This window comes from Lemur catta, chromosome 3 (genome assembly GCF_020740605.2).
Source record: "Lemur catta isolate mLemCat1 chromosome 3, mLemCat1.pri, whole genome shotgun sequence".
Classification (NCBI taxonomy): domain Eukaryota; kingdom Metazoa; phylum Chordata; class Mammalia; order Primates; family Lemuridae; genus Lemur; species Lemur catta.
Genome location: NC_059130.1, coordinates 83,722,039 through 83,748,598, shown reverse-complemented (window position 1 = coordinate 83,748,598; position 26,560 = coordinate 83,722,039). Strand labels below are relative to the sequence as shown.

The 26,560-nt window shown below is 45.7% G+C and overlaps 1 protein-coding gene across 2 annotated transcripts in view; it reads right to left on the bottom strand.

Moving 5' to 3' along the window:
• C8B (complement C8 beta chain) overlaps positions 1–25,179 on the bottom strand; it is a 37,993-nt gene extending 12,814 nt beyond the window's left edge. The window contains exons 1-9 of one of the 2 annotated variants that reach the window (XM_045547923.1): positions 25,097–25,179; positions 24,826–24,978; positions 18,242–18,398; positions 15,065–15,206; positions 12,910–13,051; positions 10,280–10,412; positions 8,013–8,210; positions 4,088–4,328; positions 2,006–2,134 (exon numbers count right to left, since the gene is read on the bottom strand). In XM_045547923.1, coding sequence (XP_045403879.1) covers positions 2,006–2,134; positions 4,088–4,328; positions 8,013–8,210; positions 10,280–10,412; positions 12,910–13,051; positions 15,065–15,206; positions 18,242–18,398; positions 24,826–24,926 — 1,243 coding nt within the window. In that variant the 5' untranslated portion in view covers positions 24,927–24,978; positions 25,097–25,179. Of the gene's footprint in view, positions 1–2,005; positions 2,135–4,087; positions 4,329–8,012; positions 8,211–10,279; positions 10,413–12,909; positions 13,052–15,064; positions 15,207–18,241; positions 18,399–24,825; positions 25,037–25,096 lie in introns of those variants that run through there. The other variant, XM_045547922.1, reaches the window with a different exon arrangement.
• Positions 25,180–26,560: the final 1,381 nt, after the last annotated feature.

Below are 26,560 nucleotides of genomic sequence, written 5' to 3'. Positions count from 1 at the left end.
TTGGAGGTTGCTGTGAGCTAGGCTGACGCCATGGCACTCTAGCTCGGGCAACAGAGCAAGGCTCTGTCTCAAAAAAAAAAAAAAAGAACAAATGGCACTATAACAGCTAATCATTATTGATCATTTATGCATCAGTCACTAATCTAAGTGTTGTACATGTATGAACTATTTAATATTCACTATCAAATAGAAACTATATAATCATCACTTTGTGGCTAAGAAATCTGGGAGAGGTGAAGGTACGTACCCAGACAGCTGTGCCCAGGCCCTAAAGTGTCTCACTTCCTTGTGTGAGATGACAAACATGGGACAATCTGGAAGGACTGTGCTCAGCATGTGATAGAAGCTCACTGAACAGTGGCTACTGTGAAGTGACTATTATTTCAACTTCTCATAAAGTTGCTCAGAAAGCCCTCAATCATAGCAGTGGGTCACTCCCATTCTAATGTGTCTATGTCCCCGAAAGAACTGGTGTAAAATGGCTCCTCGTTTCTGAGCCTGCAACACTTGAGCATCATAAAAAATAAGGAGTCTCATATAGCGCTGGTAGGAGTATAAATTGGTACAACCATTTTAGAAAATAGCATGGCATTAACTAGTCAAGTAGAAAAAGTCTACCCTCTGCAACCCAGTAATTGTGTATTCCCAGGAAAAACACTTGTACATGTACACCAGATGACTATGTAAGACATTCATAGCAGCACTGATCATAATTGCTTGAAAGAAGAAATAACTCAAATGTTCATCAACAGCAGAATGGATAAAAAAAAGGTGGCATGTTCACACAACAAAATAGTATGCAGCAACAGAAGTGAACTAATTATAGTTACACACAAAAACATGATGTTGAATGAAAAATAGAGGAATGGAAAGATTTCATTCCATCCATAGAAAGTCCAAAAACAAGCAGCATTAAGCCATATTGGCTAGCAATACATATAGGTGGTAAAACCATAAAGAAAGGAAGAACATATTTAGCATAAAAGTTGGGATAGTGGTTATCTCAAAAAGGGAGGGAGGCATTGGAATCAGCTAGGGTTTTTGGGGTGCTGGGCCATGTTGTATTTAGTGATGTGGATGGGGGTTACTTCACAAGTCTGCTTTAAGGAGTACCTATGGTTTATACGTGTCTCCCTATGTATGATGTGTCTTTCATCCCAGCCCCACCAAAACAGACAAATAAACCACAATATCAACAGGCCAATCACAAATGCAAGAGATTGTCCTAGACTAGCAGGTAATTTTTGTGGTGGTTGTTTTATTTTGTTTTGTGTCTGCTGTGGAGTTTTTTCTTCACATATAATTCCAGGCACATGCTTAGTAAGTACAGCAGGTAAAGGCAGAGCTGCTTGGGTGCAGAAGGGGTTCGGGATCGAAGTCCTGCTGCTCAGCCTCTTGCCTACTCCATTTGTATTGCTTCCAAGTTTCCTGCTCCCAGACACCTGGCTTCAATACTCAGCTGGGGTCTGCTCTTTCCTGCCATTTGGCCACTGCTACAGGATTTGCAGCTTTGCCTGCTCTTCTAGTCTTCATATCAACCATTATCTCAGGCAAGGACTAGCCTCCTCCACCTGCCGCCCACCCCATCATGCTGCCTCTAGCCGGCCAACTCCCCATCCCTAGAGCAGATTTACATGCTTAGATATTTTTTCCTGCCTAAAACCTACCCCAATACTTTACTCCTCAAGTTGCAGTTCACATATTCTCTCCGCTAGCAAGTGTGCCCTGATGCTCTAGGCTGGAACATCATACGGCCTTGCCACTGATTCTTCAATTGTTTGCCTACCCCATGTGAGCACTCTGAGGATGGGGATTCCATTCTATTTATTTTTGCATACTTAGCACATAGTAGGAGCTTGAGAAAGTTTTATTGGAAGAATTATTATTTTAATTGAAATATTAATGCCTTGGAATATTGAGTCTTTAGCTTAAAGAAAGCCTGGGATCAGAGGCGCTAGGGAGGAAAAGATTATAAGCACAGAAATCACAAGCCCCCGCCACTTACCTTTGATTTCATTCAGAATACCCCTGCACTTGCTCTCTGACACCCCCAGCCTGACATAGACCTCTTCAATGGCAGCACCAATTTTAAAATCATTTTTGGCACAAGCGTGGACGTTGCTAAGAGAATAATCTGAAGAAACCAAGCAAAGAGGTTTATGACCAAAGGTAATGCACTCTGCTTTTCCCTGTGATTGACACCAGAAAGCTGGCCCTTTCTGGGTGTCACAGGGAGGTTCAAACTAGTGAGTCACCAGCCTGATGACCAGAAATATAGGCAGCCACTGGCACCAGGGCATAGACTCCCAGGGCTCAGACTCTACGTCCCCTCTCGGGCTCCTCCCAATACTCTCTGAGGATTTTTGCTCCAAAGAGGGGAAGTGCTCAGAGTCATTTTCTAAAAATGTGACTCGACTCCTTATCAAGCTTCCAGGGATAGGTCCAGTGAGTACAGAGGCTGCTGCAATCTGCCCACCCTCCCCTGACCCACCCTTCTCCAATCTTTGATAAAGCAGAAAAAACTTTTAATTAGTTAATTGAGGTAATGCATATAAAACGTCTGGTATAGTACCTGGCAAAGAGGAGGAGCCAATTTCCCTTATTTTGTCTTCTTTTTTGGACTATTTCCCACTTGTTCCTCCCTAATCCTTCCCAAGGCATCCTGCTCCGCTGGTCTTTCTGAAATCTCAGACATGACTTGTAAGCACCTTTCTCTAGCACTTTGAGGCCAGTGCAGGGAGAGAAGAACAACTTTGACCACTAGCATGGTCCAACTATGCTGTGGGTTGGTTTTTCCAAAGTATATTTCTTAAAACATGAATCCCATGAGATAGCAGCAGGTGTTACAAAAAAAAAAAAAAGAGCTTCCATGGTTAATTACATATGACAAATATTGCATCAAAAGAGCTGGAGAGGTCATTTTACTGCAGTGAATTCCTGAAACTCTAAAAGTGGGATCTATTACGTGCTTCCCTGACTTATTTGATTATAGAGCCCTTTTGTAGGACTTAATTTGAAACTATGAGGAGCACTTTTGAAACCACTGTTATGAAGGAAGGTCACCCTGGTCTTGGCAAGACTAAGGCCACACTGACATAAATTTATACCATATACCATGTATCCTCTTGCAAGTACATTAGACTTGTAACCAAGCCCTAGCTTTGCCACTGTGTGACCCAGAGAAGTTCACTTAACACAACAAGTGCTGTGTTGTAGGAAAGAATACTGGATTGGAAAGCAGGACTCATACCTTAGGCTTATAGTTGACTACAGTTAGCAAGCTCTGGGATATCTGTACGGAGAATGGATTATAAAGAGGAGGTATGGGGTTGAATATTAGTTTGGAGACTAAGGGGGTAGTCTGGGACCTTGCTACTTCAGTGTGGTCGATGGGCCTGCGGCAGCAGCATCACCGCAAAGCTTGTGAGAAATGCAGACTCTCGGGTCCCACCCCAAACCTATCAAATCAGAACCTGCCTCTTCCAAAGATTGATGCCTATTCACATTGACATTAAATTTCGAATATGGAGCTCTGGTCATGGGGTGAGCTTACAGTAGTAATAGTAAAAATAGAAAATATAATTTGGAGATAGAGTTGATGGGACTTACAAATAGCATGGAAGGGAATAAAAATAACAAAGTTGACTCCTAGGTTTGTGGCTTCAGCCACTGGTTGGATGGTGGAATCATTTCTGAGATGAGGATGACTATGGAAGGACTATATTGGAGAAAAGCAAATCCAAAGTCCTCTGGGGCACATTAAAGTTTGTGATGGTTGTTACACCTGCAAATGGAGATATCAAGAAGGCATTTCAATATAAGCTATTAGGTGCAGGGAAGAGACCCAGGATGAATGTATGGATTAGGAGTTATCTGCATTTAAAGGCTGAGGAGGACTGACATTAACAAGCTAAAAAGAGGAGGAAGAGGAATCTGCAATTGAGACTGTGAAGGTATAGCCGAGGAGCTAGAAAAGTAGAAGTACAATTTATGACTCTTCCCCCAACTACAGATATCAGCTTTTCCCCAGCAACTCATTGTTCCCGTGTGCCCCGCCAGGAGAGCCAAGGTTCCCTGGGCAGCGTACCTGCTCTCTCCATGGCCTCTTTGTTCATAATGAGCGTGTATTCATAAATGCCCCCAAGCACGGCCTCGGTGAGGTAGTGGGTCCCGAAATCGCGGAAGAGATCTCTGTACTCCCCGTAGCTGTACTCCAGGGGCAGCCGCTTGACTCTCTGAAGGAATTCGTAATGCAGCATGAGGCTTCTGGGTTTCAGCTTGTAATGTGCCACTTCAAGGTCAGAGCGCGCGTGCAGAAACGCGCTTTTCTAAATGAAAGACCAACATGGGAAAAGCAGACCTTTAAAGTTAGGAATCTGGAACGAGAAGATGAACTTTACAAATACCATCCAATGTTCTTGGCCTGGGGTCATCACTCTTATGACTCCTTTAGGATACTTGAGGGAAGACAGCCTCTTTGACAAGCTTTCAATTCTCATAAATATTCCAACATCCTTTTCAGCTTGGAAGAGCTTGCCCTTCTTTCTCCTCCTTACTGTAGCGAACAAGGACAGTGGAGGGTAACAGCAGCAGGCAAAGCAGGGAGCAGCTGGGGCACACGGGGCCACTCCGATGGGACACAGGAGTTGCTAACCTGCAAAGGCACCCACTTTACTTATGCCTCGTAAACTCCGGGAAGAAGAGCTGTTCGAGAAAGAGTAAAAGTGGTGTTTGGGAAGGCCAGTTATGGCATCATGGGCAGGAGTCAGCAAACTGCAGCCTACGCACCAAATCCGATGCCTGCTCGTGTCAATAAAGTATTATTGGAATGCAGCCACGTCCATTTGTTCGTGTATTGTCTGCAGCTGCTGCCTCGCCACAATGGCAGAGTTGAGTAGTTACAAAAGAGACCCTGCAGTCTCACAAATCCTAAAATATTTATAATCTGGCCCTTTGCAGAAAAGGTTTAGTGACCCCCAATGTATGGGATAGATTGAAAGTTGGCAATGCCAGATGAAGTATAAGCATCTAGGAGGTATTACTGCAACCCAAGGTGAGGGTTTCCTAGACTGTGTGTAGGCAGAGAAGGGGAAGGTGGGAAACATCAGTGAGGTGCACTCTGCCCCAATCCTAAATCCTTCAGCTCTATAAAGCCACAACAGCTCTGCTGGTGCCTACCACCCAGGCTCCTCACTTTGTCTCCTGGCCTGATCTTGTCCCATTCTAGTCCTGCCCAGTGTCCCCTGACCCTCTTCCTTCCCCTTTACCTTTCCTACATAAGCACTCACTAAGTACTCTGCTCATTATTATTTTTCCAAATATTGCATCTCTTCTTGCTTGGGTTATTATAAAAGCTTGGCCCTAATCTCCCTTCTTTCTCCAGCTTGCCTTCCATACCCCCATCAGAGTTGATGCCCTGACAATCTGACAGTATGATGATAATACTTCTCTGCACTTAACACAAAACACTGCGTTGCTTGCTGTTGCCTCCAGAAGAAAATCAACTCCCTTACTTTGAACATAAGACCATCACAATCTGTCCCGCAAATGTCTCTCTGTCTTCAACTTCTACAACCTTGAAGTTTTTCTCTCCATACATTACTATTTTCCACCAACCACGCTATCCATCAGCATTCATCAACTTTTCTCTGTTCTCCAAACCTGCCATTCTCTTTCATGGTGTGATTTTGCACATGCTGTTCCTTCTCCCTGAAACGTTCTTTCCACCTTTTCTGCCTGACACATGCCTACTTATCTTTTAAATCCCTACTTAGCCATTGCCTCCTATTTGATACCATCCCTGAGTGTCCCAAACATGCACTCACACTCCCTTTTCTGGGATTGCCTCACACTTGCTTATGTTTCCTTCCTGGCATATGTCATGCTGTGTAACAACTGATCTAAAGCATTCAGAATAGTGTGTCTGCGTACATGTTTACCTCTCCTGCTAGACTGTGAACATTTAGGTCCCCAGTCTCTAGGGTAGTGCTTAGCACAATGTTAACTTCCCATAACCGCCCATTTGAATCAGAGAGGTGGCAGGGAAGGAGGGAGAGAAGGAGAAAGAAAGGAGTGAACAGATAGCACCTTTTGTTTTCCCTCCTACCAAGGTAAGTTTCTTTTAGTCAGTCCTATGCTTCATCGCTACAGTTCATTCAGGAGCACCTACTAAGTGCCATTCTGAGTCTAAAGATGGAAGAAATGGTTTCTGCACCCAAGAAGTTCACAGCCTGGAAGATGAGGAAAGATAAGCAAAGATAATAACGGTCTAATTAATGTTTGCTGCCCATTTGCTGCTGGTTAATACTTCAGGAGCAGAGACCTTTCTGAGCCCTTCACCATTTCTTTTATTCTCTGTGAATCATTGTAGACTTTCAGACTTGATCTCTCCCATATTCCCTCCTGATAAATTTACATCATGCCCATGTTGAAAACTCTCAGTGGCTAGAGAATAAAATGTACCTCCCTCACCCTGAAACTTAAGGTTCCTCAAATCTACCTGTCACCTGCCTCTCCAACTTCATGTTTTGTTTCTTCCCACTCTAATTACTCCTCTTCAACCAAATCACAGGCTTTGCCTTTACCTTCTGGGCAACAGGGAGCAGATGATCTGATGGGATTAATATGATAGAAACGTTTCTCTGGCAGCACATGCACGGGAAAGGGAAAGTTGGGAGACAGAGACCATTCAGTAGAGCAGAGCAAGAGATGAAAGAGTCTGGGCTAATCAAGACACGATAGGAGTTAGAATGATGAAATACTGGAGAGTAATGATGGAGAGTAATGCTGGAGGATTTGTTGACCGACAGATGTGGAAATGAAGCCAAGGTGAGGGCCAAATCTGATTCTGCAATTCTTAGCCTGGGAAAGTAGAATGGAAAAAAATTCCATTAATGTCGGTTGAACATTTAAGAGGAAGAAATTGCTTTGGAGTGTCAGCAAGGCATCCAGGTGAAGATGCTAGGAAAAGTGGGCAGGGCGGGGTAGGGCTGGAGCTTAATGGAAAGGTTAGAGGCAGGGGGGGAGGCTCTCAGCTTGTGCCTGTAATGGAGGTGAGTAGAAGAGGGGACAGGGGGTCGGGGGGAGGTGCGCTGTAGAGTAGAAAGGGAAGACAATCACAAATAAATAAAATAAAGAATAGGTGGGTCTATGAAACCCAGGAAGGAAGGTGATAAGGAGCAGAAAGAAAGCAGGAGAAACAAGAGAGCGATGGTTTGGTCAACTCCACCCAATGCCCCAAGAAGTCAGTGAAGAGATCTTGGGTGTCCTTCCAGAGAGGAATTTCAGCTGATGTCCAGGACAGAAGTCAAATTGCTGTGGTTGAAAAGTCTCCAGAGGTGCTCTGGTCTGGCAAAGCTACATCTTAAGCTCATTGAAAACCAAAGGAAAAGCTTATTAGAAAATAAGAGAAAATATTAACACAGTTACAGAAGGCCATCTCTGCCCTGCCTCTTCAGAAAATAAGTTGGTATAAGACTAAGCTATTTTTTGTTGAAAAGATTTTGAAGACAACAGAAATATAATAGGTTGTTAGGATTAGCAGTAATGTGGAATAAAGACATGTCTGTGGGCATGAAATTTCAAAAGAATCCATATGCTATGGTTTGAATGTCTCCTCCAAAACTCACATTGAAATTTAATTGCCATTGTAACAGTGTTGGGAGGTAGGACCTTTAAGGGCTGATTAGGTCATCAGGGTTCTGTGCTTATGAAAGGATGAATGCTATCATCTAAGGAATGAGTTCCTGATAAAAGGATTAAGTTCAGCACCCTTTTTCTCTTTGTCTCAAGCACGTGCTTCCTTGCCACGCAATGCTTTCCACCATGTTATGATGAAGCAAGAAGGCACTCACCAGACACATCCCCTTGATTTTGGACTTCCCAGCCTCAAGAACTGTGAGACACATAAGTCTCTTTTCTTTATAAATGATCTGGTCAGTGGTAGTCTGTTACAGCAACATAAAATGGACTAAGACAACCCGTAAGTTTAGAAGCAACAAAAGGGTACTTACAGTATGAGAGAATCGTTTGGTTCGGCTAATATAATGTTTGCCTTGGTCACTTTGGCTTTTAATGCCAATTTCAAATATTTCAGTTATTTTAAAACCCAGACTGAAACTAGACTTGCCGGTTGCTTTCGTTATGACGTTGTGCTCAAAATCTGCGTACGATTCATATTCTGCCAGTGCAAATTCATATTTGCCTTGGGTCTAAAGGAAGAAAAAAGAAAATGTTTCTATTTCATTTGACTCAAATCTACCCTGCTCTTACTATGTGCTGGATACTGGATTAAATGTTCTGGATACAGAAAAATTGAGGCCAATTTGTGTTCCCACCCTCAGAGCTCCTGATTCAGTAGGAGAGACAGACCTATTCAATGGTGTGGGTTGAAGCCCAGAGGTTGGTGCTTGGTTTGGATTTCAACTGGCAGAAGTGCAAGAGGACATTCCAGGCTTTGGGCTCGGCTTAAGCCAAGGCATGGAGGTGGGAAGGGCAGGAAGTGCTCCAGGAACTGCACGGATTCCAATGTGTGGTGAATCAGATGTGAGAGTGAGGGTAGAGGCGAGGTGTTCTGAGAGGCTGTGCTGGCATCAGAATGTTGAGGCTTTTGAATTACTTGCTCTGAAATCTGAGCTTAATCCAAAGATGAGCCAGCAGAGGAAGAGGCTGAGGCTCAGGAAGATCATTCAGGACAGCACGGTGGCTGGATTGGAAGGGACGCATTTAGAGTCAGAGGGACCACCCAGTGTAGAGGCTGTGTGAGGAGTGCAGGTGATGGTTGATGAGAGTCTTGTCTACAGTAGTGCCAGGAATGAAGTGACAAGGGCAGGAAAGTGTCTTGGAGAGAACTTAGGGAGCCATTTGCTCCAAAATTAGTGTTCCTCATCCTGTGCCTGGGGGAACTGCCTTGGTGGCCCTGGAGTGGCCAATCCCGAGTCACCTCCATCTCCCCTCCCATCATCTTGCAGACACCTGCAATTCCCAGAAACGGACACAACACCTTGGCTGCTGCAGGGGGTGTGTGGGTGGGGGGGGAAGCGGAAGTGACTGGTGACGTGGCGTGGTCTGCAGGAAGGCTACTGAGATGTGCCAGTCACTGTCCTTGACTGGCTGGATGGCTTCAGACAACCGACTTGACCTCTCTAGGCCTCAGTTTCTTCATGTGTAAAACGAAGACAAAATTGTCCCTCCAGCAGGCTTGACATGAGGACTGAGCCTCACAGGTAAAGCACAGCTCAATGCCTGGCACAGCCTCAAAGGTTGCTGGCTGTGGACCAAGGAGACTTTATTTGTGCTGCGTCCTGCAGGGTTGGGATCTGCGACAGCCTGGAGATAAGTGGCTGCCCCGAGACCCACCCTTGAAAGCAGAGGCTTTGAGTATGACCCTGGCAGCCAGATGGAGGCATGTTTGTCCCTAGGCTAACTTTTTTCTCTCTTGGCCAGTAAGTGTGGGGGACGGGGGAGGGGGGAGAGGGGCAGGAGGAGGAAGGTAGCAGCCTAGCCTAATTTGGAAGTGGAAATTACCATCAAGGTCCTCTAGTCCAGCCCCCTCATTTTACAGATGAGGAAACTGAGGCCCAGAGTAGAATAGGGACTTAGCCTTGGGTAAAACTGGGGCCTGTGGCAGAGCCAGGCCTGTGGTCCCATCAGGTCCCAAGTGTGTGCCCTGCAGTCTGTTCTAAACCCCACTCCCTGGGACATGGGCTTCTAAGTCTGTACATTAGTTATAACAGAGGCTTCCACTGGTAGAGCATTTTCTAACCTGGGATGCTTGGAAAAATGCCTGCTTCTAACAGGCAAGGACCTGGTTACAGTGGTAACAGGGACAACAGCAAGAGTTAGCATTTCCTGAGGACTCACCATTAAACCAGGTGCTGTGCTAAACACGCATATTATCGCACTAATCCCGTCCTTGCAGGGTAGGATCTTATAACTCCCAATTTAAAGATAGGAAAACAGAGGCTCAGAGCATTTAGGGGTACACAGATGGTAAGCAGCAGAGCCACCAAGTCTGTGTGACTCCAAATCTTAGCTGCTGGTGTGATTGTTGCTACTATTACTGCTACTACCACACCCCCACCATGACCGCACTCACCCCGGCATCCACGCCAGTGTCCCCAGGAAGGAACAGCCTGTTTTACATATGAAGAAACTGAAGCTCAGAGACAAAGGGATGCAGCCGGGGTTGCACAGCTAGCAGTGTGTCCTCGGGCCTTGGGTCTATGGCAGCTGGGTCCTCCTTTGGTGTTCCCTCCACTGCTGCCTGGCTGTCACTTACCTGTGGCGTGTAGCTTTCCACGTTGTATGGCTTCCTAAACCTCGTGTTCAGGATGTAGTGCGGGGAGCATCCACCAGCGTAATACCTGTGATCCAGAACTGGGCCCTCCAAACTGTTGGTGAACAAATTTATCCTGTAGGGAAGGCACAGAGACGGTGAAGAGGTTAGGGTTTGGGGTTGTGTGACCTTGCCTGGCCAACCCTACTGAATGAAACCAAAAATTCTTTGGCACGGCATTCAAGGCCTTCACTATGTGGTCCAAACCAGCTTTTCTGCCTTCACGACTGGCCACTCCTGACCATGACAGCATGCCCCGGTCCCCAGCCGTGTGGAGAGGCTGGCTGTTGCTCCAGTCTGCCCTGTTCCTTCCACAGTAAGTGCTGTTCCCTGGGCCCAGAATGCCCTTCCAGTCATTCACTGTTTTATCTTCTGCTTGTCTGTCAAGATTGAGCTCTGTTGTCACCTACTGCAAGAAGGTGTCACCAACGCCTGTCATGCCTGAGCATCACCCCCTAGCTGGGTGAGAGGTACTCACAACACCCTGGACTAGCTACATCATGAATTTATCATTCTGTACCACCAGAGTTTCCTTACAAGAGTGGGCTTGTAGAATAGATGGACTCTGGAGCCAGACAAGTGAGATCAAATCCCTGTTCTGCCACTGACTAGCCAGGTGACCTTGGGCAAACCAGTTAACCTCTCTGTGCCTCAGTCTCACCCTATGCAAAATGGAGACAATGAAAATACTACCTTATGGGGATGTCACGAAGATCACACATGTCAATATTTATTAAGTTCTTAAAACACTGCCTGGTCCATGGTCAAGGTTTGCTTTTTATGTATCTGTCACTCCCACTAGACTGGGAGCTCTTTGAGGGTGGCAGTTTTCTTAATTTCTTTAAGACCCTTATCATGATAGACATTCAGAATAACTAGTATTTACCGAGGTTTAACTGGTGACAGACACAGCAGTGGGTGGCTCCGTGCAGCATCTCGTTTAGTGTCCTGCACCCCTGGGCAACCGTGTTATGATCTCCGTTTCAGAGAGGAAGCAGTCCAGCCTCCACTTAGACACCATTCTCACTGCCTCCCAGGGGCGCCGTCCTTCCCCACCTCCGCCCACGGAAAGCCCTTTTCTACTGAAAGGAGCAGTGTCTCCCATCAGCTTCCACCCACTGGCCTTGGTTCTCTTCCTCACCACAATTGTTTGAGGTCTCTTTCCCATGACAGATGTCCATGCAACATGATAATGTATACTTATTTATCTTATTTAACAAATACAATGTGGTTATTTATTTTATTTAACAAATACAACATGGTGCTTACTTTGCAAAAGCACCATCCTCATCAATGTACACGTGTTGGCTCATTGAATCCAATCCTTATGAGGTAGGTATTATTATTTTCCCCATTTTACAGATGAGGAAAGTGAGGGTAACTGACTAGCCCCAGGTGGCCCTGCCCGCAGCAGTTGGTGGGGCTGGGAGTCAAAGTCCGGTGGTTTGGTTCGAGGACAGAGTCTGGATTCTTCCCCCCACACAAGCTGTCTCTAAGTTAATCACAGTCACATTAGCTTATTCGATCCTCATGGAACTTCGAGAGAAGGGCATTATTAACTTCCTTCCGCAGATGGCCAAACTCCAGCCCCACATAGATAAGTGCCTCCCGGAGGTCCTGTGGCCAGTGACTGTTCCCTCTGTCCCTCCTACGGGGTGTGCTGCTGGCCATGACTGTCCGCCCTACTGCCTTCCAGCTGTGCGACACCTGGAACTCAGCTTTCTGGGTCTCAGTTTCCTTATACTGAAGGAGAGGATTATAATAACTAGCTAACGAGGTGAACCTGAGAGAAGGCCTGCCCCCACGTGAACAGTCTCTTCTGACAGCCTTTAAGGACTGAGATGTGATGTTTGCTTAGGAAGGTGAGTCCAGTCAGGGTCGTCCTTCCCCTGCCCACGCTGCAACGCATACGCTGACTCTCGCTACACATGAGGGGAGGTTCTCGCTCTTCCACCTGCAGGCTGTGAAGCTGCAAAATGCAGCAAGAAAGTAGGCAAATCCCAGGCCAGGGTGCCTCCCCCGTCCTTGCTCCTCTGAGCTCGCCAGAGGATTGAACCAACACAGAGATCCCCAGAAGCTTGAAGCACAGATTCATTGCGTTCGCATCCCGAAATCCATTCCCTCACTAACTGTCAGAAGCCTCTCCTCTCAGCCAGGCCCAAGGCTGGCACCTAGGGATACAGAAATTAATAAAACCTACCTTTCAAGTCGCCAGTAGAATTCAGGAGAAAACACTTAGGAAGCACCTAACATGGGCACATTGCAGGTTTGAAAATAAAGGTTCACCCCCCATCCCCAGCCCTCGAGTAGCAGCCCACGTGGGGTCCACGCACAGGTCTGGCCCAGTGTCCCTGAACTGGCCCTTCTGCTGCGGGTCCGTCCAGGGGACATGCTCCTGGAGCAACTTGGAACTGTCCTCAGAGAGCAGCCGGAAGCGTCGCCTTACACTACAGTCTTTCTTTACATAGGAAAGAGCGGAACTCTGTTTACATCTGCTTTCTCCCTCTCTGGTCTCCAGAATCCCATTTAATTATGTGCCTTCTTGTCTACACGACAGAAAGACAATAACTTACCCACTGGCCAGACTGCCAATTGCCCAGTACTGGTCCATTTCATGCTGACACTTTTTATAAATCCTTCTGCAGTTCGCCTCGTCTGACTGGTCTCCGCAGTCATTGTCCCCATTGCAGAGAAGTCTGCGGTTTATACATCTCCCTGGGATGGAGAGAGGATGTTACCCACAGCCACATGGCTGTCAGGAGAGGAGCCAACATAGTATAGGCACCTACTAGGTGCCAGATGTTTTGCTGGGCCTTCAGTGCTCTGTTTTAATTAGTCATCATGTCTCAGGGCAGATTGGTTATGGCACTAGCAGTATATGTCCCTATTAACATCCCCCCCCCAACCACCACCACCAAAAAAGGCCAGTGTTGTATTCCTGAAAGCATTAGAGGGGATTAGAGACATTCTGTAGGGGTGGGAATAGGCAAAGTGCCTGAGGGTCAGGGGCCATGTGGCCAGACAGGAGGGCAGTCTGGACTGTCTCTCTGGGGCTGGAGAGAGGAGGTGGGTTTGGTAGGTCCTGCAAGCAGTCACTAGCGGTGCCACCTTTTGTGTGTTACCTAACCTCCCTGCCTCAATGTACCCACTTGCAAAATAGGAAAGTCATCATACCTACCCCATGGGGTAGCTGGGAATTTAAATAAATAAAACCATACTGACTCACAGTAAGTGCTATGTCGGTGTTATCACTAATGTTGTCAGTGTTTTGAGGGCCAAGTGCACATTGCTAGTAAATATCTGCATTGGGATTGGAAACTTTAACTGTCTAATCAAAAATTCTTCCCACTAACACACACTGTCTTCAACAACCATTTGGACTGTGAAAAATTATCTGTATCACTTTTGCTTCCTATTAACTTTTTTCCCACTGACTTGACTTCCTTTTTTATTTGTATATTGCTAGGAGATACAGCCCATAAGACAGGTGATTCTGTTTCCTTAGACGTATCTGATCACTTTTAACCAATGTTCTTATAGTGTTAACAGCAGAAAAATAACAATCTGGTCTTCAAATGTTTCTGGCAAGGCATTTAAACTGAAGCTTGCCCCAATAACAGTATGACTTTGGCCAGAATCACAAAACACTGGCTGTAACGAGTCCATGGATACACTGTAAAAGTCTCTCAGATTTATTGGATGGAATTTTGCATTTGCAATAAGCCCTAGAAATTGCTCTAAGAATCCCTAAGATATTTCTTGAAAGATCCCAGTGCCCAGGCCACATGAGTACAGTAAAGGTAGAGAGTTACAACTCCCATCTAAATAATTTGGGTCAAAATACCCTTATTTTTGCCAGAGACTTGGAGCAATAGAGAGGCATATGTTTGCTTAGGTTTTCCAAATGCATGAGTTGAAAAATGAGTATTTATTTAGTTTTGCAGCAAGTGATTTTTCATTTTTGTATTCCTTCCTTCCTTCTGTCTACTTATCCATCTTTCCTTCTACTTTTCTTTCCTTCTTTCTTATAATCAATAACCTTTATTGACTATGTTATGCCTTAATGGATGTGGTGATGCAGAAATGCAAATGATAGGGCCTATCTTTCTGAAGAGTTCTCAGAGATAAATGATGCTAACCATTCTGGTTAACTGTTTTAGGTTTTGCCACATTGTACTCAGTCCCAGCCCACTCGGAGTGCTAGCAGAGTTAACAGTCTACAAAGAGCTTGCAAATCCATGATGTCACTTGATGCTTATAACAGACTTATAAGGTGTTGACATCACCCCTGATTTTCTGTTGAGAGGACAAAAATGCAGACAGGTTAAGTGACTTCTCCTAGTAACAAAGTCAAAATAAGACCTGACCCAAGACTTCTGATTCTGGCACATATACTTTTGATGTCCTTAATGTCAATGAATGTAATTAGGATTCCCAAATTTCTAACTGAAGCTCTTCCACTTACCTGCTGTATGTTCTTGGGCAAGTAATCTCTCCAAGTCTCAATTTCTTCAATTGTAAAATGGGGATAATAACAACACCCACGTGATAGGGTTATTTTTATGAAATAATACATGAAGAAGGAGGTCAGAGATTTGGGAACAAGGAGGCTTCCAGGCCTGTCCCATGACCCTGATCTTGAGCACTAGGCATGGCCCACCCCTCCATTATCCTGTGTCCTTGCCTCATTTGCACGGTTTTCCCTCCCACTCCTACGTTGATTTATACCTGTCTGTGGACACACAAAGCCTTCACATCGCACTTGACTTCTGCATGGCCTGGTGGTAACACAGTCTTCCACTTCCTTGTCAGGGGAGTTGCACGGGTCCCCATGGAACTGAGCAGGCCGGAGCAAGTAGGCATGTCTGTACTGTAGCAGAAAGGAGCAAGGTGAACAAAGGCAGAGCCTTGGGGACCCGGGGAGCTGAGGGATGCTCTGTGCAAATGGGTCTTGAGCCAGGACTCGGGCTCCATGAGAGCACTGAAGTGTCTGATTGCTGCTCCCCTGCCCCTTGCGCTTCCCCATTATCTACACTTAAGGGTCTATGTTGCGATTGGCTGTTTGCCCGACCGTTTCTCCAATTGCACTGTGAGCTCTCTGAGGGCAGGGACCTTGCCTTCGATCTCTGCATCTGCAGTGATCAGTCAAGACTTGCTGAATGTAGAAAACCCATAAGCTTTGGAATCAAAATTAGTAAATGGACTCAGGTGGCTCATTCAATAACAAAAACAATAAACATTCTCTCAGCTTAATTATTCCAATGAGATAATTCAAGTCTTCTCATTTATTCCTTAAGGCATCAGCATATTATAATTGAAAAAGAATGAGCTTTGGAGCCACAACTGGCTTTAATACTTTGTAGTCATGTGATGTTGGGCAAATTAGTTAACCTTCTATAAGCAATTTACTTATTTACTCAATTTACTCATCTTTAAAATGGGTATAATGAATTATCTAAATGTATAGCTATGAAGTTTAGATTATATAATCTCATGTTGTCTGGTACATGGTAGGCACTCAATTTTTTGTGTTTATTTTTCTTTTTTATTATTAATGATTATTAGCAGTCAATATTGCTGTTTCTCTACCTTCTTGTTCATTTATTCTAAAATTATTGATTTAGCCACTCAGTGTTGAAAAAGTTAGGTGTCATTTTCGTCTGCTTGTTTTTTGTTTTTACTCATAATCATGTCATCCCGCCTGCCCTCAAGGAGGTCAGAGACAGTGGTGGTGGGCCCCAAACAGTGACAACACAGTGCAACGGGTGCCATGGCCAGGCAAACGCATGGTGCTCCGTGTGCTCCTGGGAGAATCCCCCGTGCAAACTTAGGAGACAAGTGGAAGATATCTAGAAGAAGTGATCATTAGGCTGAAACTTGAAGGCACAGAAGGAATGTCAGGCAGACATGGAGAACCAGCATGAGGACAGCAGAGAAGAGCGACCTAGGTAGGGGAAATTATTGAGCCAAAGCTGAGAGATCTAGAGAGGATGTGGCACATTCCAGAAAGCAAAGAGGCATTCATCACGGCTGGAGAGAAGAGTGTAAGAGGAGAGTGATCAGAGTGGGAGGAAGACACAGACAGATAACACACAGCCCCACAGGAAGGTGGATTTAGTATTTCATCCTGGGGCAATGACAAACTGCTTCAGAGGAAGGAATTGATCAGATCTCGGTGGTTTCCAAATGTTAGTTGCAGTGAAGATTTTGGTGCACAAAAGAAGGGCAAACCCGGATAGCAGCTGCTTTGCAGAGTGAAATATTAACAAGCAGAGTTATTACTCGTATGGCATCTGTACTTGTGGCTTTGGAAATCCAAAAAAGAAATACAGATAACCCTTTGCTCATGCTCCTTTGTACTTGCAGAGGGTCATTCTTTTTGGAAGGCAGAGCCTGTGAGGACAGGGGCCAGGCCTGCAGAGAAGACTGCCCCCAGGCTCCAAAGGCAGGGTGGGCTCGAGGAGCGTGGAAATGATTGAGGAAATACAGCTCCCAGTTTGAGCTGAGAAGTTTGGCTGATCCCCCACTGGGGGCCCTGCAGACAGGGGCGATGCCAGCTGGGGAAGCGTCTGCAGCACACTCAGAGCGAGGTGCTCTGGCCGGCTGCTGACTCATGCTGAGTCTTCCCGGTTTATGGCGCAGATGAAGCAATTATCCAAATAATTGGATCAATGCTGATAACTTCAGCAATAAAACCTACTTTGGGAACTGAATGATCCTGCTTGGCTGTCTCCATTGATCCAATTAACTGCATAATTGTCCTGGGCCTACTTCCACAGCCTCTTTAGAGTCTCAGCCCATGACTGGTTTGGTTTCCCAAGGATCTGGGGAAATAGCAACCATTATCTTGTCTCTGACACATCTGCTGTTCTCAGGGCTAGGATCCCGGGTCAGCCCTCCTATGGCAAGGGAGGCTGACGGACAAATACTGCAGAGACTGTGTGTGTGTTCATTAGTAGAACACCAGACAAGGAAGCAGTGGCTTCAGTTCAAGGCCTGCAGTTGGTGCCGGGTGAACCCAAGAAGTCACTTATATTGGCTCTGATTCTCTGTTTACCTCTCAGTCTAACAGAAAGTATAACAACAATCCTCCCTTCCTTATAGAGATTTCAGAAAATCAAATGAGATCAAGCACCAAATATTTACAAAGTACCTATTATGTGCCAGAAACGGGCCTATACACTGGAGAAACAGAATTGAATAAGCCTTCACAAGTTCACTGCTAAGTGAAGCAGCACGGTGTGATAAATGCTAAGATACAGAAATGACAGGGAGCTATGAAGCTCCTAAAAGCTTGCCTTATAAATGGAAGTGGAGTTGAGGAGAAGTCAGGGGACTGGGCAGAGTTCCAAATTATGAGTAGGTGTTAGCCGGTGAAAGAAGTGGGAAAGACCTGAAAAAGCGGCATGAACAAAAAGCCCAGAGAGAGTGAAGTGGTCAGAGAAGTGCAAGGGTTCTGTGTGCTGGGCTGGGGATCTTCTAAGGAGATGTAGGCCAGGCTAGGTGCCGGGGACCCTTGAACGCCATGAGTCTGGACTTGATCCTAAGGGCCAGGGGTAGACTTTGAATGGTTTCAGGCTGGAGAAGGACAGCTCAGACTTGCAATGTGATAGCTTCCCCTGGGTGCACCATGAAAGATGGATTGAAAGAACAGGTTCAAGGCAGGGAGCCCAATTAGGAAGCTGCTAGAGGAAGCAAGGATGGATGTGCTTGGAAAACACTGCAGGAACAAAGGAAGGATCCGATTGCTACTTGGAAGCACAGAGAAAAAGGATTCTTTAATTAAATCAGCCAACATTTATTGAGGGCCTACTATGATCCAGGCCCTGTAGGCAATGCCTCAACAAATCTTGCTGAGGTCAGGGCTCCTGGAAGCTTAGAGCCTCCCCAGGCTTGGGCACTTACCCTTTTCTTCTGACAGGGATCACATGCGGTCCAGGAGGACCAGCTGGACAGCTCACAATCAATAGGCATAGGGGTCACATCCACACTCCGTGTCTGTCTGCTCTTAGCAAAGCTCTTGTTGACTACACTTGACTCAAAGGAATGCAGCCTTTCACCTCTAAAAAGTCAGCATGAGAAAAGAGAGTCAAGTACCAGAAGGGAATTAAGTATAGAACCACCTATCCATTCATTCAGTAATTGTGTATTTGCTCACTTGCACAAGGCTATTAGCTTATCATTCTAGCACAAGTTAATTCATTTAACAAATATTTATTGAACACCCAGTGAGTGCCTGACATTATGGCTAGCTATGGTCAAAAGAGTATTGAACTTGGATCAGAAGACAGTCTGTTAGCAGCTGGGGATTGGTCTTATTTTTTTTAACTGTATGAGCTTCACTTTTCTCATCTATATAACGGGGATAATTATACCTACTTCATAAACTATTTCTAGGATTAAAAATGATAGTATATGAAAAAACATTTTATAAACTCTAAAGTGCTATAGATATTCACAGCATACAACCACAGCTAGATGTATGATCTTAAGCAATTTGCTCCCCATCTCTGGGCCTCTGTTTTAGCTTCTGGAAAATGAGAGGTTTGAACTAGATTGTCTTTAAGATATCTTTTGATGTTAAGAGTCTATGAAACATTTGCTGAGAATAAACTGTATTCAGGGTATTGTGCTATAGGGGATACAGAGAAATATGACACAGGTTCTGCCTTCTGGAAGTCACCATTTGTCTTAGAGTAGGAAAAGAGAAAACATCTCATGTCTTAGCTCTATAGGACTTTACCCAGTAGGCCCGGTTTCTCAGCATGCGTGCCCCATGGCTAGAGCTGTGCTTCAGAATGCCTTCAGGCGGGTAGGAGCCAGGACAGCCTGGCAGCAGGGAGGAGGCTGGCACAGCAGTGCCAATGAGTGGCATGAGTCTGAACCGCCGCAGTGGCCGGGGAGACAGGCATATGAGGTGTTTCTCAGGTGGAATGGATTGAAAAAGATTGGTAATGGGGTGGCATTGGGGGGCGGGTGTTAGAAAGAGGAAGGAGTTTAGGTTAATATGTTTCCAGTTTGAGTGCATGCATGGTAGGAAATGCAGGAGGAAAGGAGAAGTCTTGTTGAGGAAGATGTAAGTTTCCCATGGTGCATGCTGAGTTGCAGGTGCCCATGGCACACCTATGTAGACTCATTGAGTAAATATTAATAGTTCCTACACAGGTTTGGAGGGTAGAAAGAGAGATTTGTGCTAGAGATAAAGATCTGACCGTGAAAAGCTATGGAAGAGGATGAGACGGTTCTTAAGAAGAGAAGCAAGCCAAGGACCAGCCGTTGGGGAACATGGTCACCACCAGCAGAACAGGAGAGGCAGGTGCCGGGCCAGTGCAGGGTGCAGAGAGTCTACAGAGGTGCATGGGGGTGAGGCCTGGGGCTGGTGGAGGGGCAGACGGCAGACGGTATCACATCTGCAGAGCAGTCAAGCCACATGAGACCTGAAATACGTCCAGAAGATAAGGCAGTGCTTTTTGTTAGGTTCCTGGTGCACAGTGGGACATGTGTGAGTGAATGAGCATGCTTTTGCATGTGCCTGGGCCTCCACTTTCCCCATCAGTAATATGACGGGTGTATCATGAGTCTTGCTTTTTCTTCCATCTGGAAGAATGTATTACACTGTAAGATTCTTTGTAATCTGTGTTCTTTTCCAAGGCAAAAAAGAAGACAAGATGAGAAAATGAAGAGGTTTGCTGAGCACCCATGTCGGACACGTCAAGGCTGTGCTAGGTGTTTGTCCATGTTATCTTGTTCTATCCTCCCAGCAGTGCTAGAAGGCAGCTATGGAGCACTGCCTCCCGGACAGGTGAAGCAAGTGGCCCAGAGAGACAGTGACACGTCCAGCATCACGCAGCTGGTATGCAGCTGGTATTTGGGGATCTGAGGCAAGGTCTGTCTGACTCTAGAGCGTGTGCTTTGTCCCCTACCCCTAACCCGGGTAGGGAACCGGGTCAGCATTGGCTCTGACAACCCCCTCCAGTCTCTATGTGAGGCCTCGTCCATCCCTGTATCCAAGATTGAGTCATTAGGAGAAGAGCATCACACAGTTTTCACTGTCTCCAATACATAGGATGTCACTCCAGATAAGGTCATTAACGATACGTTCTCACTTGGCAAAAGTCCTAAAAAGAGGATAATATTAACTACGGTGAAATCCATGTCCGTGACCACCCCAGAGACCAGCAAAAATCAATTGCCTAGTAAAGCTGGATCTTTAATGAAAGGTCAAAGACTACTGGAAACCACAGGTGGATACTTTAAAAATGGTTACTTGAGGCAGGAGGCTGCACGCCAGCGGGGGGCCTCAGAATGTGTTCTTATCTACTAATTTGCCCAGGTTTGACAAAACAATATTGTCTGTGATTTGGCTTCTCCTAAGTATGTATTTGACAGCTCTGCAGGGTACCCTCTTCCCATTTCAACTGCAAAACAGTCCCATTGTGTTTTCAGCAACTCTCAAGCCAACTCCGGGGCCACAGTTGAGACCGAGTGGATAAGTAATGTACATACGAGCTATTAAGAGTCACAATTATTTTCCTCTCTGAGATCTGAAAGCTTGTTAATGGCCAAGATGATCACTTATAAAAGGAACTTGGTAAAAAGTAGTTATAACCACCAGATCTCTCATTTTTATACCCGATTTTCATTATGGAGGTAGCAATATAATGAAGTAATCAGCTGAATAAATAGTATGTTTGTAAATTACATCGGATGAGATGAGTATGGTTTATTAGCACTACAAAATGCAAATCTGAAAGAAAGGCTAGCATTAAATAGCATCTTGAATTCCTGGGAGTAACTGGGAGTCCCCTAAAGGCCAGGTCCCATGAGGGCCTTTCATGCCTATGAATTGCTGTAGAAACAAACCCAATGGGCATTTTGACTAGCTGACTTAACTGACATCATTCAAAGCCTTTTGTCTGCCTTTAAAGCTGAAAAGTTAAATATGCCTAGAGAAGCACAGAAAATAAAATAAGAAACACCCATGCACTCCCACCCAGATTGGTAATTGCTAACATTTTGGACACCTGCTTCAAGTCTTTTTTTTTTTCAATTAAAAAAAAAAAATCCCTGTAGATTTGACATCTGCATTTTACAGCAGCCCCAGTTCCACTTCCCTTCCCCTCTTCAGAGGCACCTATTGCCATGAACTTGGTGTGTACTCTTCCAGTCTCTTAAATATTTTACCCTATGTAAACTATATATAGTATTGCTTGTGTGTGTTTTCCTCATACTATACATATTACTTGCTTATATCAATCAACATTGCATTTCTGAGGCCCAGACATGCTGATTGATAAAGAGATCTAGTTCCTTTCATTTCTTTTATCTGGATGTTCAACCCCAGGACATACATTGCATTTAATTTATTTTATTTTATTTTTATTTTTTGAGACAGAGTTTCATTCTGTTGCCCCTGGTAGAATGCAGTGGTGTCTGGTGTCATCATAGCTCCCTGCAAACTCAAACTCCTGGGCTCAAGCCATCCTCCTGCCTCAGCCTCCTGAGCAGCTGGGACTACAGGCGTGCATCATGATACCCAGCTAATTTTTCTATGTTTAGTAGAGATGGGGTCTCGCTTTTGCTCAGGGTGGCCTTGAACTCCTGAGCTCAAATGATCCTCCCGCCTCAGCCTTCCAGAGTGCTAGGATTACAGGTGTGAGCCACTGCGTCTGCATCTGGCCTTCTTTTTCTTTTTGAGGGATATTTGCATTTTGTCAATGTTTTGCAATTGCAAATAATGCTACAGGAAACACCCTTGCACAAGTCCTTGAACATGTGCTCTCTCCATTTAAGTGCTGGCAAGGAGGTGTCTTTCCTTGGGGTGCAGGGAATGCTGTAGCTGGCATTAGGACATATTTCATTTGGCCCAGGTCTCCCACTCTCTTCCTAACAGACGTCTCTGATCAAAATAAAGATGGATCCATCCAGTACGGCAGCATTAGGTCAGCAGTAAATTGCGAGCCATCAGCTTATATAGATGGGGTGCGTCAACGTATTTTGGCTTTCTGTAGAAATGCCCTGACACAACAACTTTCTTGTCACACACAATTTGTTAGGCAGCTGCATCCCCTTTGCAAACAGCATCCTTTTTCTTTGCTAGAAGGGGCAGCTTCTGGGTGGCAGGTTTTCAATTTCTCTTCTCTCTGTCGTTTGCTGCAGTAGACATGAAATTTACAGCAACATCTCAAGGCAACAAATGTGTGTCCCAGAGATAGAGAAACGGCCTGGGAGGCTGGCAGGTCCCATACACAACGCATTAGTGAGAGGCAGAAAGATGCAGAGAGTGTGCAGGGGCTCTGGAACCTGAACAAACTGGATTTGAATCCAGAGTCTGCTGTGTATTGAGTGAGCAGCCTTGGGACAGTTACATGATTTTTCTGAACCACAGTCGAGTCTCCCTCTCTGTGAAACTGTAAACAGTAGCATGCACCTCAAAGAGCTATGGGGATTAGAGCTAACATTTCAAAGTGCCTGGCACAGAGTGGCAACAAATGACAGGTCTATGACAACGTGATGATGATTTCATCTGAATTGATTATAATAGTAAATGAAAAAAGCTCAAAAAACCCTTTTAGGTACTATGGAGGCAGTGTCAGCATTTTCTGTTCCAGAACTAAAGACTGTTGTTCTCCTTCATGGATGGAATCCAAATACCTACCATGTTCAGGACGGCCCTGAGGGAATCATGGGTCAGACACTAAACCGAGACTCAGGCAAGGGTTACAGGCTCACTAAACATGAGAGGATCACTTTTCCTCCCTAAAGACCAGTTTGTTTTTCTGCGTGGTGAGAATAAGAGGTAACACCCACCTTGTGATGCTGTTGGGGGGATTAAATAAGGTTCCCCAGCCTGCACTCTACTCACCCACTCGCACCGCACTCCCTATCACAGAGTGAACATTCTCGAGTATAAATAGATCCTGTTGTCCCTTTGCTTCAACCCTTCAATGGCTCCCCATTGCTCAGAGGACATGGTTCAAGCTCTTTAGCTGGTACTCCAGGGTCCCCCAGCTAGCCTGTGGTCTGACCCCTGCTCACGCCTATTCCACCTCATCCGTCCCAGCTGTCCCCTGTGGCCTGTGCTCGTGGGCCACTGAAGTGCACAGAAGCTTTGGGAACAAGCCAGCTCTCTCACACTCCCATGCCTTTCCCCATGCTGCTCCCTCTGCCTGGCACACCCTTCCCTCCCTTGGCCATTTGGCAAACACCTGCTCATCTGTAAAGATGTGGCCCGAGCACTCTCTTCTAGAAGCCTTTCCATACCCATGCCCCATAGAGCTGATCACTCGCTCCCCGATTCCTGCTTGCCCTGTACCATCCCTTGCAACGGGACACGTGGAATGCACTCACATGTTAGAATGCGGGCTCTTTGTATCTTGTCAATCTCTGTATCCTCAGAGCCCAGCGAGGGGCTTTGTGCAGAGGCACAATGCTGTAGGTAGGGTTGCTATGGTTCCCTTAAGCCTTCCATTCCAGACACACTTCCTTGGATCCCGAATGCTTTTCTGTGTACACATAGTACATACAACGAAGGCCGTGGCAGCTTAGTTATTCTCTGGCTAAACTGAGATTCTTAATTAGCCTAATAGCTATTATTTATTGAGTGCCCAGTGGGTGGTGAATACTCACAGTCCTGTTCTTGGGGTGATGCCTAATGGGGGCTGAGTAGGCAGCAGAGCTGAGACCACAGCGTGTGTCCAACGGGCACTGGGGACCCCTCACACTCAGTGGGAGGCTGTGCCCAGATAATAGTTCTGGACTAAGTAAAAGGAAGGACATTACAGTCTCTCTTCCCGTAGGAGCACTCACAGGGGGGCCTGGGAGGCCCGAGCACTTCAAGATCTCATGGTAGGGGCTTCTCATGCAGCAGGAGGGTCCCCCAATTCTCAGGTCACTGGCTCTTCTTTCACTGGAGCCCAAGTTTGAGCTCTCACTAAGATCTTTTCTTTAGCTTGTTTTGCACCCTTTTAACAGAGACTAAAACTGATGAAATAAATCAGCCTAGCATTTAACTGCTGGAGACATCTGGAAATAGAGAGAGGGGGAGTGAGAGAGGGAGAAGTGAGAGGGAGAGAACCTGAGAACACAAAGATTTGGAGCTGATGAGCAGGTAGAGTGGGTCACTCTCATTTATTAAAATCATTCATATGAATTGGCTCTTTTTCTCCCCATATGCAGCAAACTTTATTTTGCATAAAGAATCATACCGTGGCTTTGTTCAGAATACAGAGCAAATATTCTATTCTTCTCAGCATGACAAAACACATTTAAACATGTCAGTTTCTTATGGGAACTTTTGTGGAAGTCAGCCGCTCAGTTCCACAATCATTTGAAGAGAGTTGTTGATATTATTTTATCAGATGCGTGCAAATTGCTTTAAGAGATGTTCCTCATTCAATAGACGTGTGGCAAAGAGACGGCCAGCATTATGTGGCTTTACATTCCCTGTCACATTATTGATCAAAGAGTCATTTGTAACCGTCACGTACCTGGAGCCAGGCAAACTGAGACAACCCAGCACAGCACAGAGAAGAAACAGCTCCGCCGGTGCCCGGGGTGCCCTCCAAGCCCATGTCCTGGATCTCTTCATCGTTTTCTATGTGACAGGAGATGCCGCCAAGGCTCCTAGATCCATGACAAGCCTACACAGGGAGGGCCACTGTCAGCTTCTGCCCCCCTAGAGCAAACAGCTCAGCAAAGTAAACAGAAAGCCACCAGTGCCTGGAAACTCCTTAGACTTTGCACAGACCAAAAACTTACCCGTGAGTCTGGAAGCCAATGAGAAGCATGGAAAGCCCTGCAGTAACGTGGTGTTTACTCATCTGCAACAGACTCTGGGGCAAGCCGCTGAGAGGACAGGCCGTTGTGAGGTCGTGAGGACTGTGGGCTCTCAGACTGCCTGGATCCAAGGACATTCTCTGCCACTTATCAGCTTTGGGACCATGGACAAGTTACTTTACTTGTAGGTCTCACTTTCCTGACCTGAGAAACATTGAGAATTAAATAAGTGAATATAAGGAAAGTACTTAGAACAGGCCCCTGTTGAGCACCCAGACATGCGAGCTATTTCTACTGAGTAGAATGCAGGGGTTGGAGTCAGGCAGGCCAAGGTTTGAATTCAATTTTTGCCTCTTTCTAGCTGTGAGATTTTGAGCAAGATGGCAAGAGGCTGTAGGGCTCTCACCCGAGTGCAAATTCTTTCTGCATGATTCACCAGCTGTGGGACCCAAGGCAAATCACTAACCCTCTCTGGGCCTAAGTTTCCTCAGCTATAAAACAGGGACAATAATAGTACCTACCTCACAGGGTTGTTGTGAAGATTAAACAAATCTGAATATTCAGAACACTTTGAGCATTGCCTGGCAGATACTCTGTGCTCTCTTTGTATTCAGCTCATATTCTGATTGGCCGTCTCTGATTCTGTTTCCTCATATGTGAAGTTGGGAGGGCTACGCCTACCTGTCACTCAGAGTTGGGAGAGTGAGAAGACACACCAAGTGTGAAATGCTGCACAGACAGGCATTATAAAAATAACTAGAAGAGAATAATTATCCAAATATGTGTTTTTGTTGTTATACAGCTTATGTAGAAGTTTACTCTATTTAGGGGGAAGCAGCTTCCCTGACCTTGCTGGGAAGTGAAGTATAGTAGGCGATTGGTACTGGTAGATTTAACATTTGTCTCTAGCATTTGTGAATGTCCCTAAAGAGCCACAAGTGATAGCTGCACATGAAAGGAGCTCAATAAATGCCTTTGCCCTTCACCTGTCGTCTCTCCCACATTCAAGGTCAGGGGAGACCCGCTGTCTTTGCTCTAGGGCTGAGCACAGCTGAGGCAGGCATCACTCTCGTATGGTGACTCACACTCGTCTTACTCGAGCCTGGAGGAGCACGTTCATCTCCATCCTTTTATCATTCTGGATAGTCCACAAATTAGCCTGTCTCCCCTCACTGTTAAACTAGATTAAACAAAATTGTCACACTAAAGTGCTCTTGAAATGGCATAATCCAAACAAACATTTACCTAGAAACCTCTAGAAATGCCTCCTAGATTGCTCATGACCAGATGTAGGATGGGTGTTTTCACATTTTCAGTTCCAGTTTGGACACAGGTGCCAGCCCTGATCTGTGACCTGTGCCCACTCTGCCCGTGGCAAGGAACACAGGGGTGTGGTGAGAGAGAAGCACTTTGCCAACTCAAAGGCAATATACAAATGATGGGGGC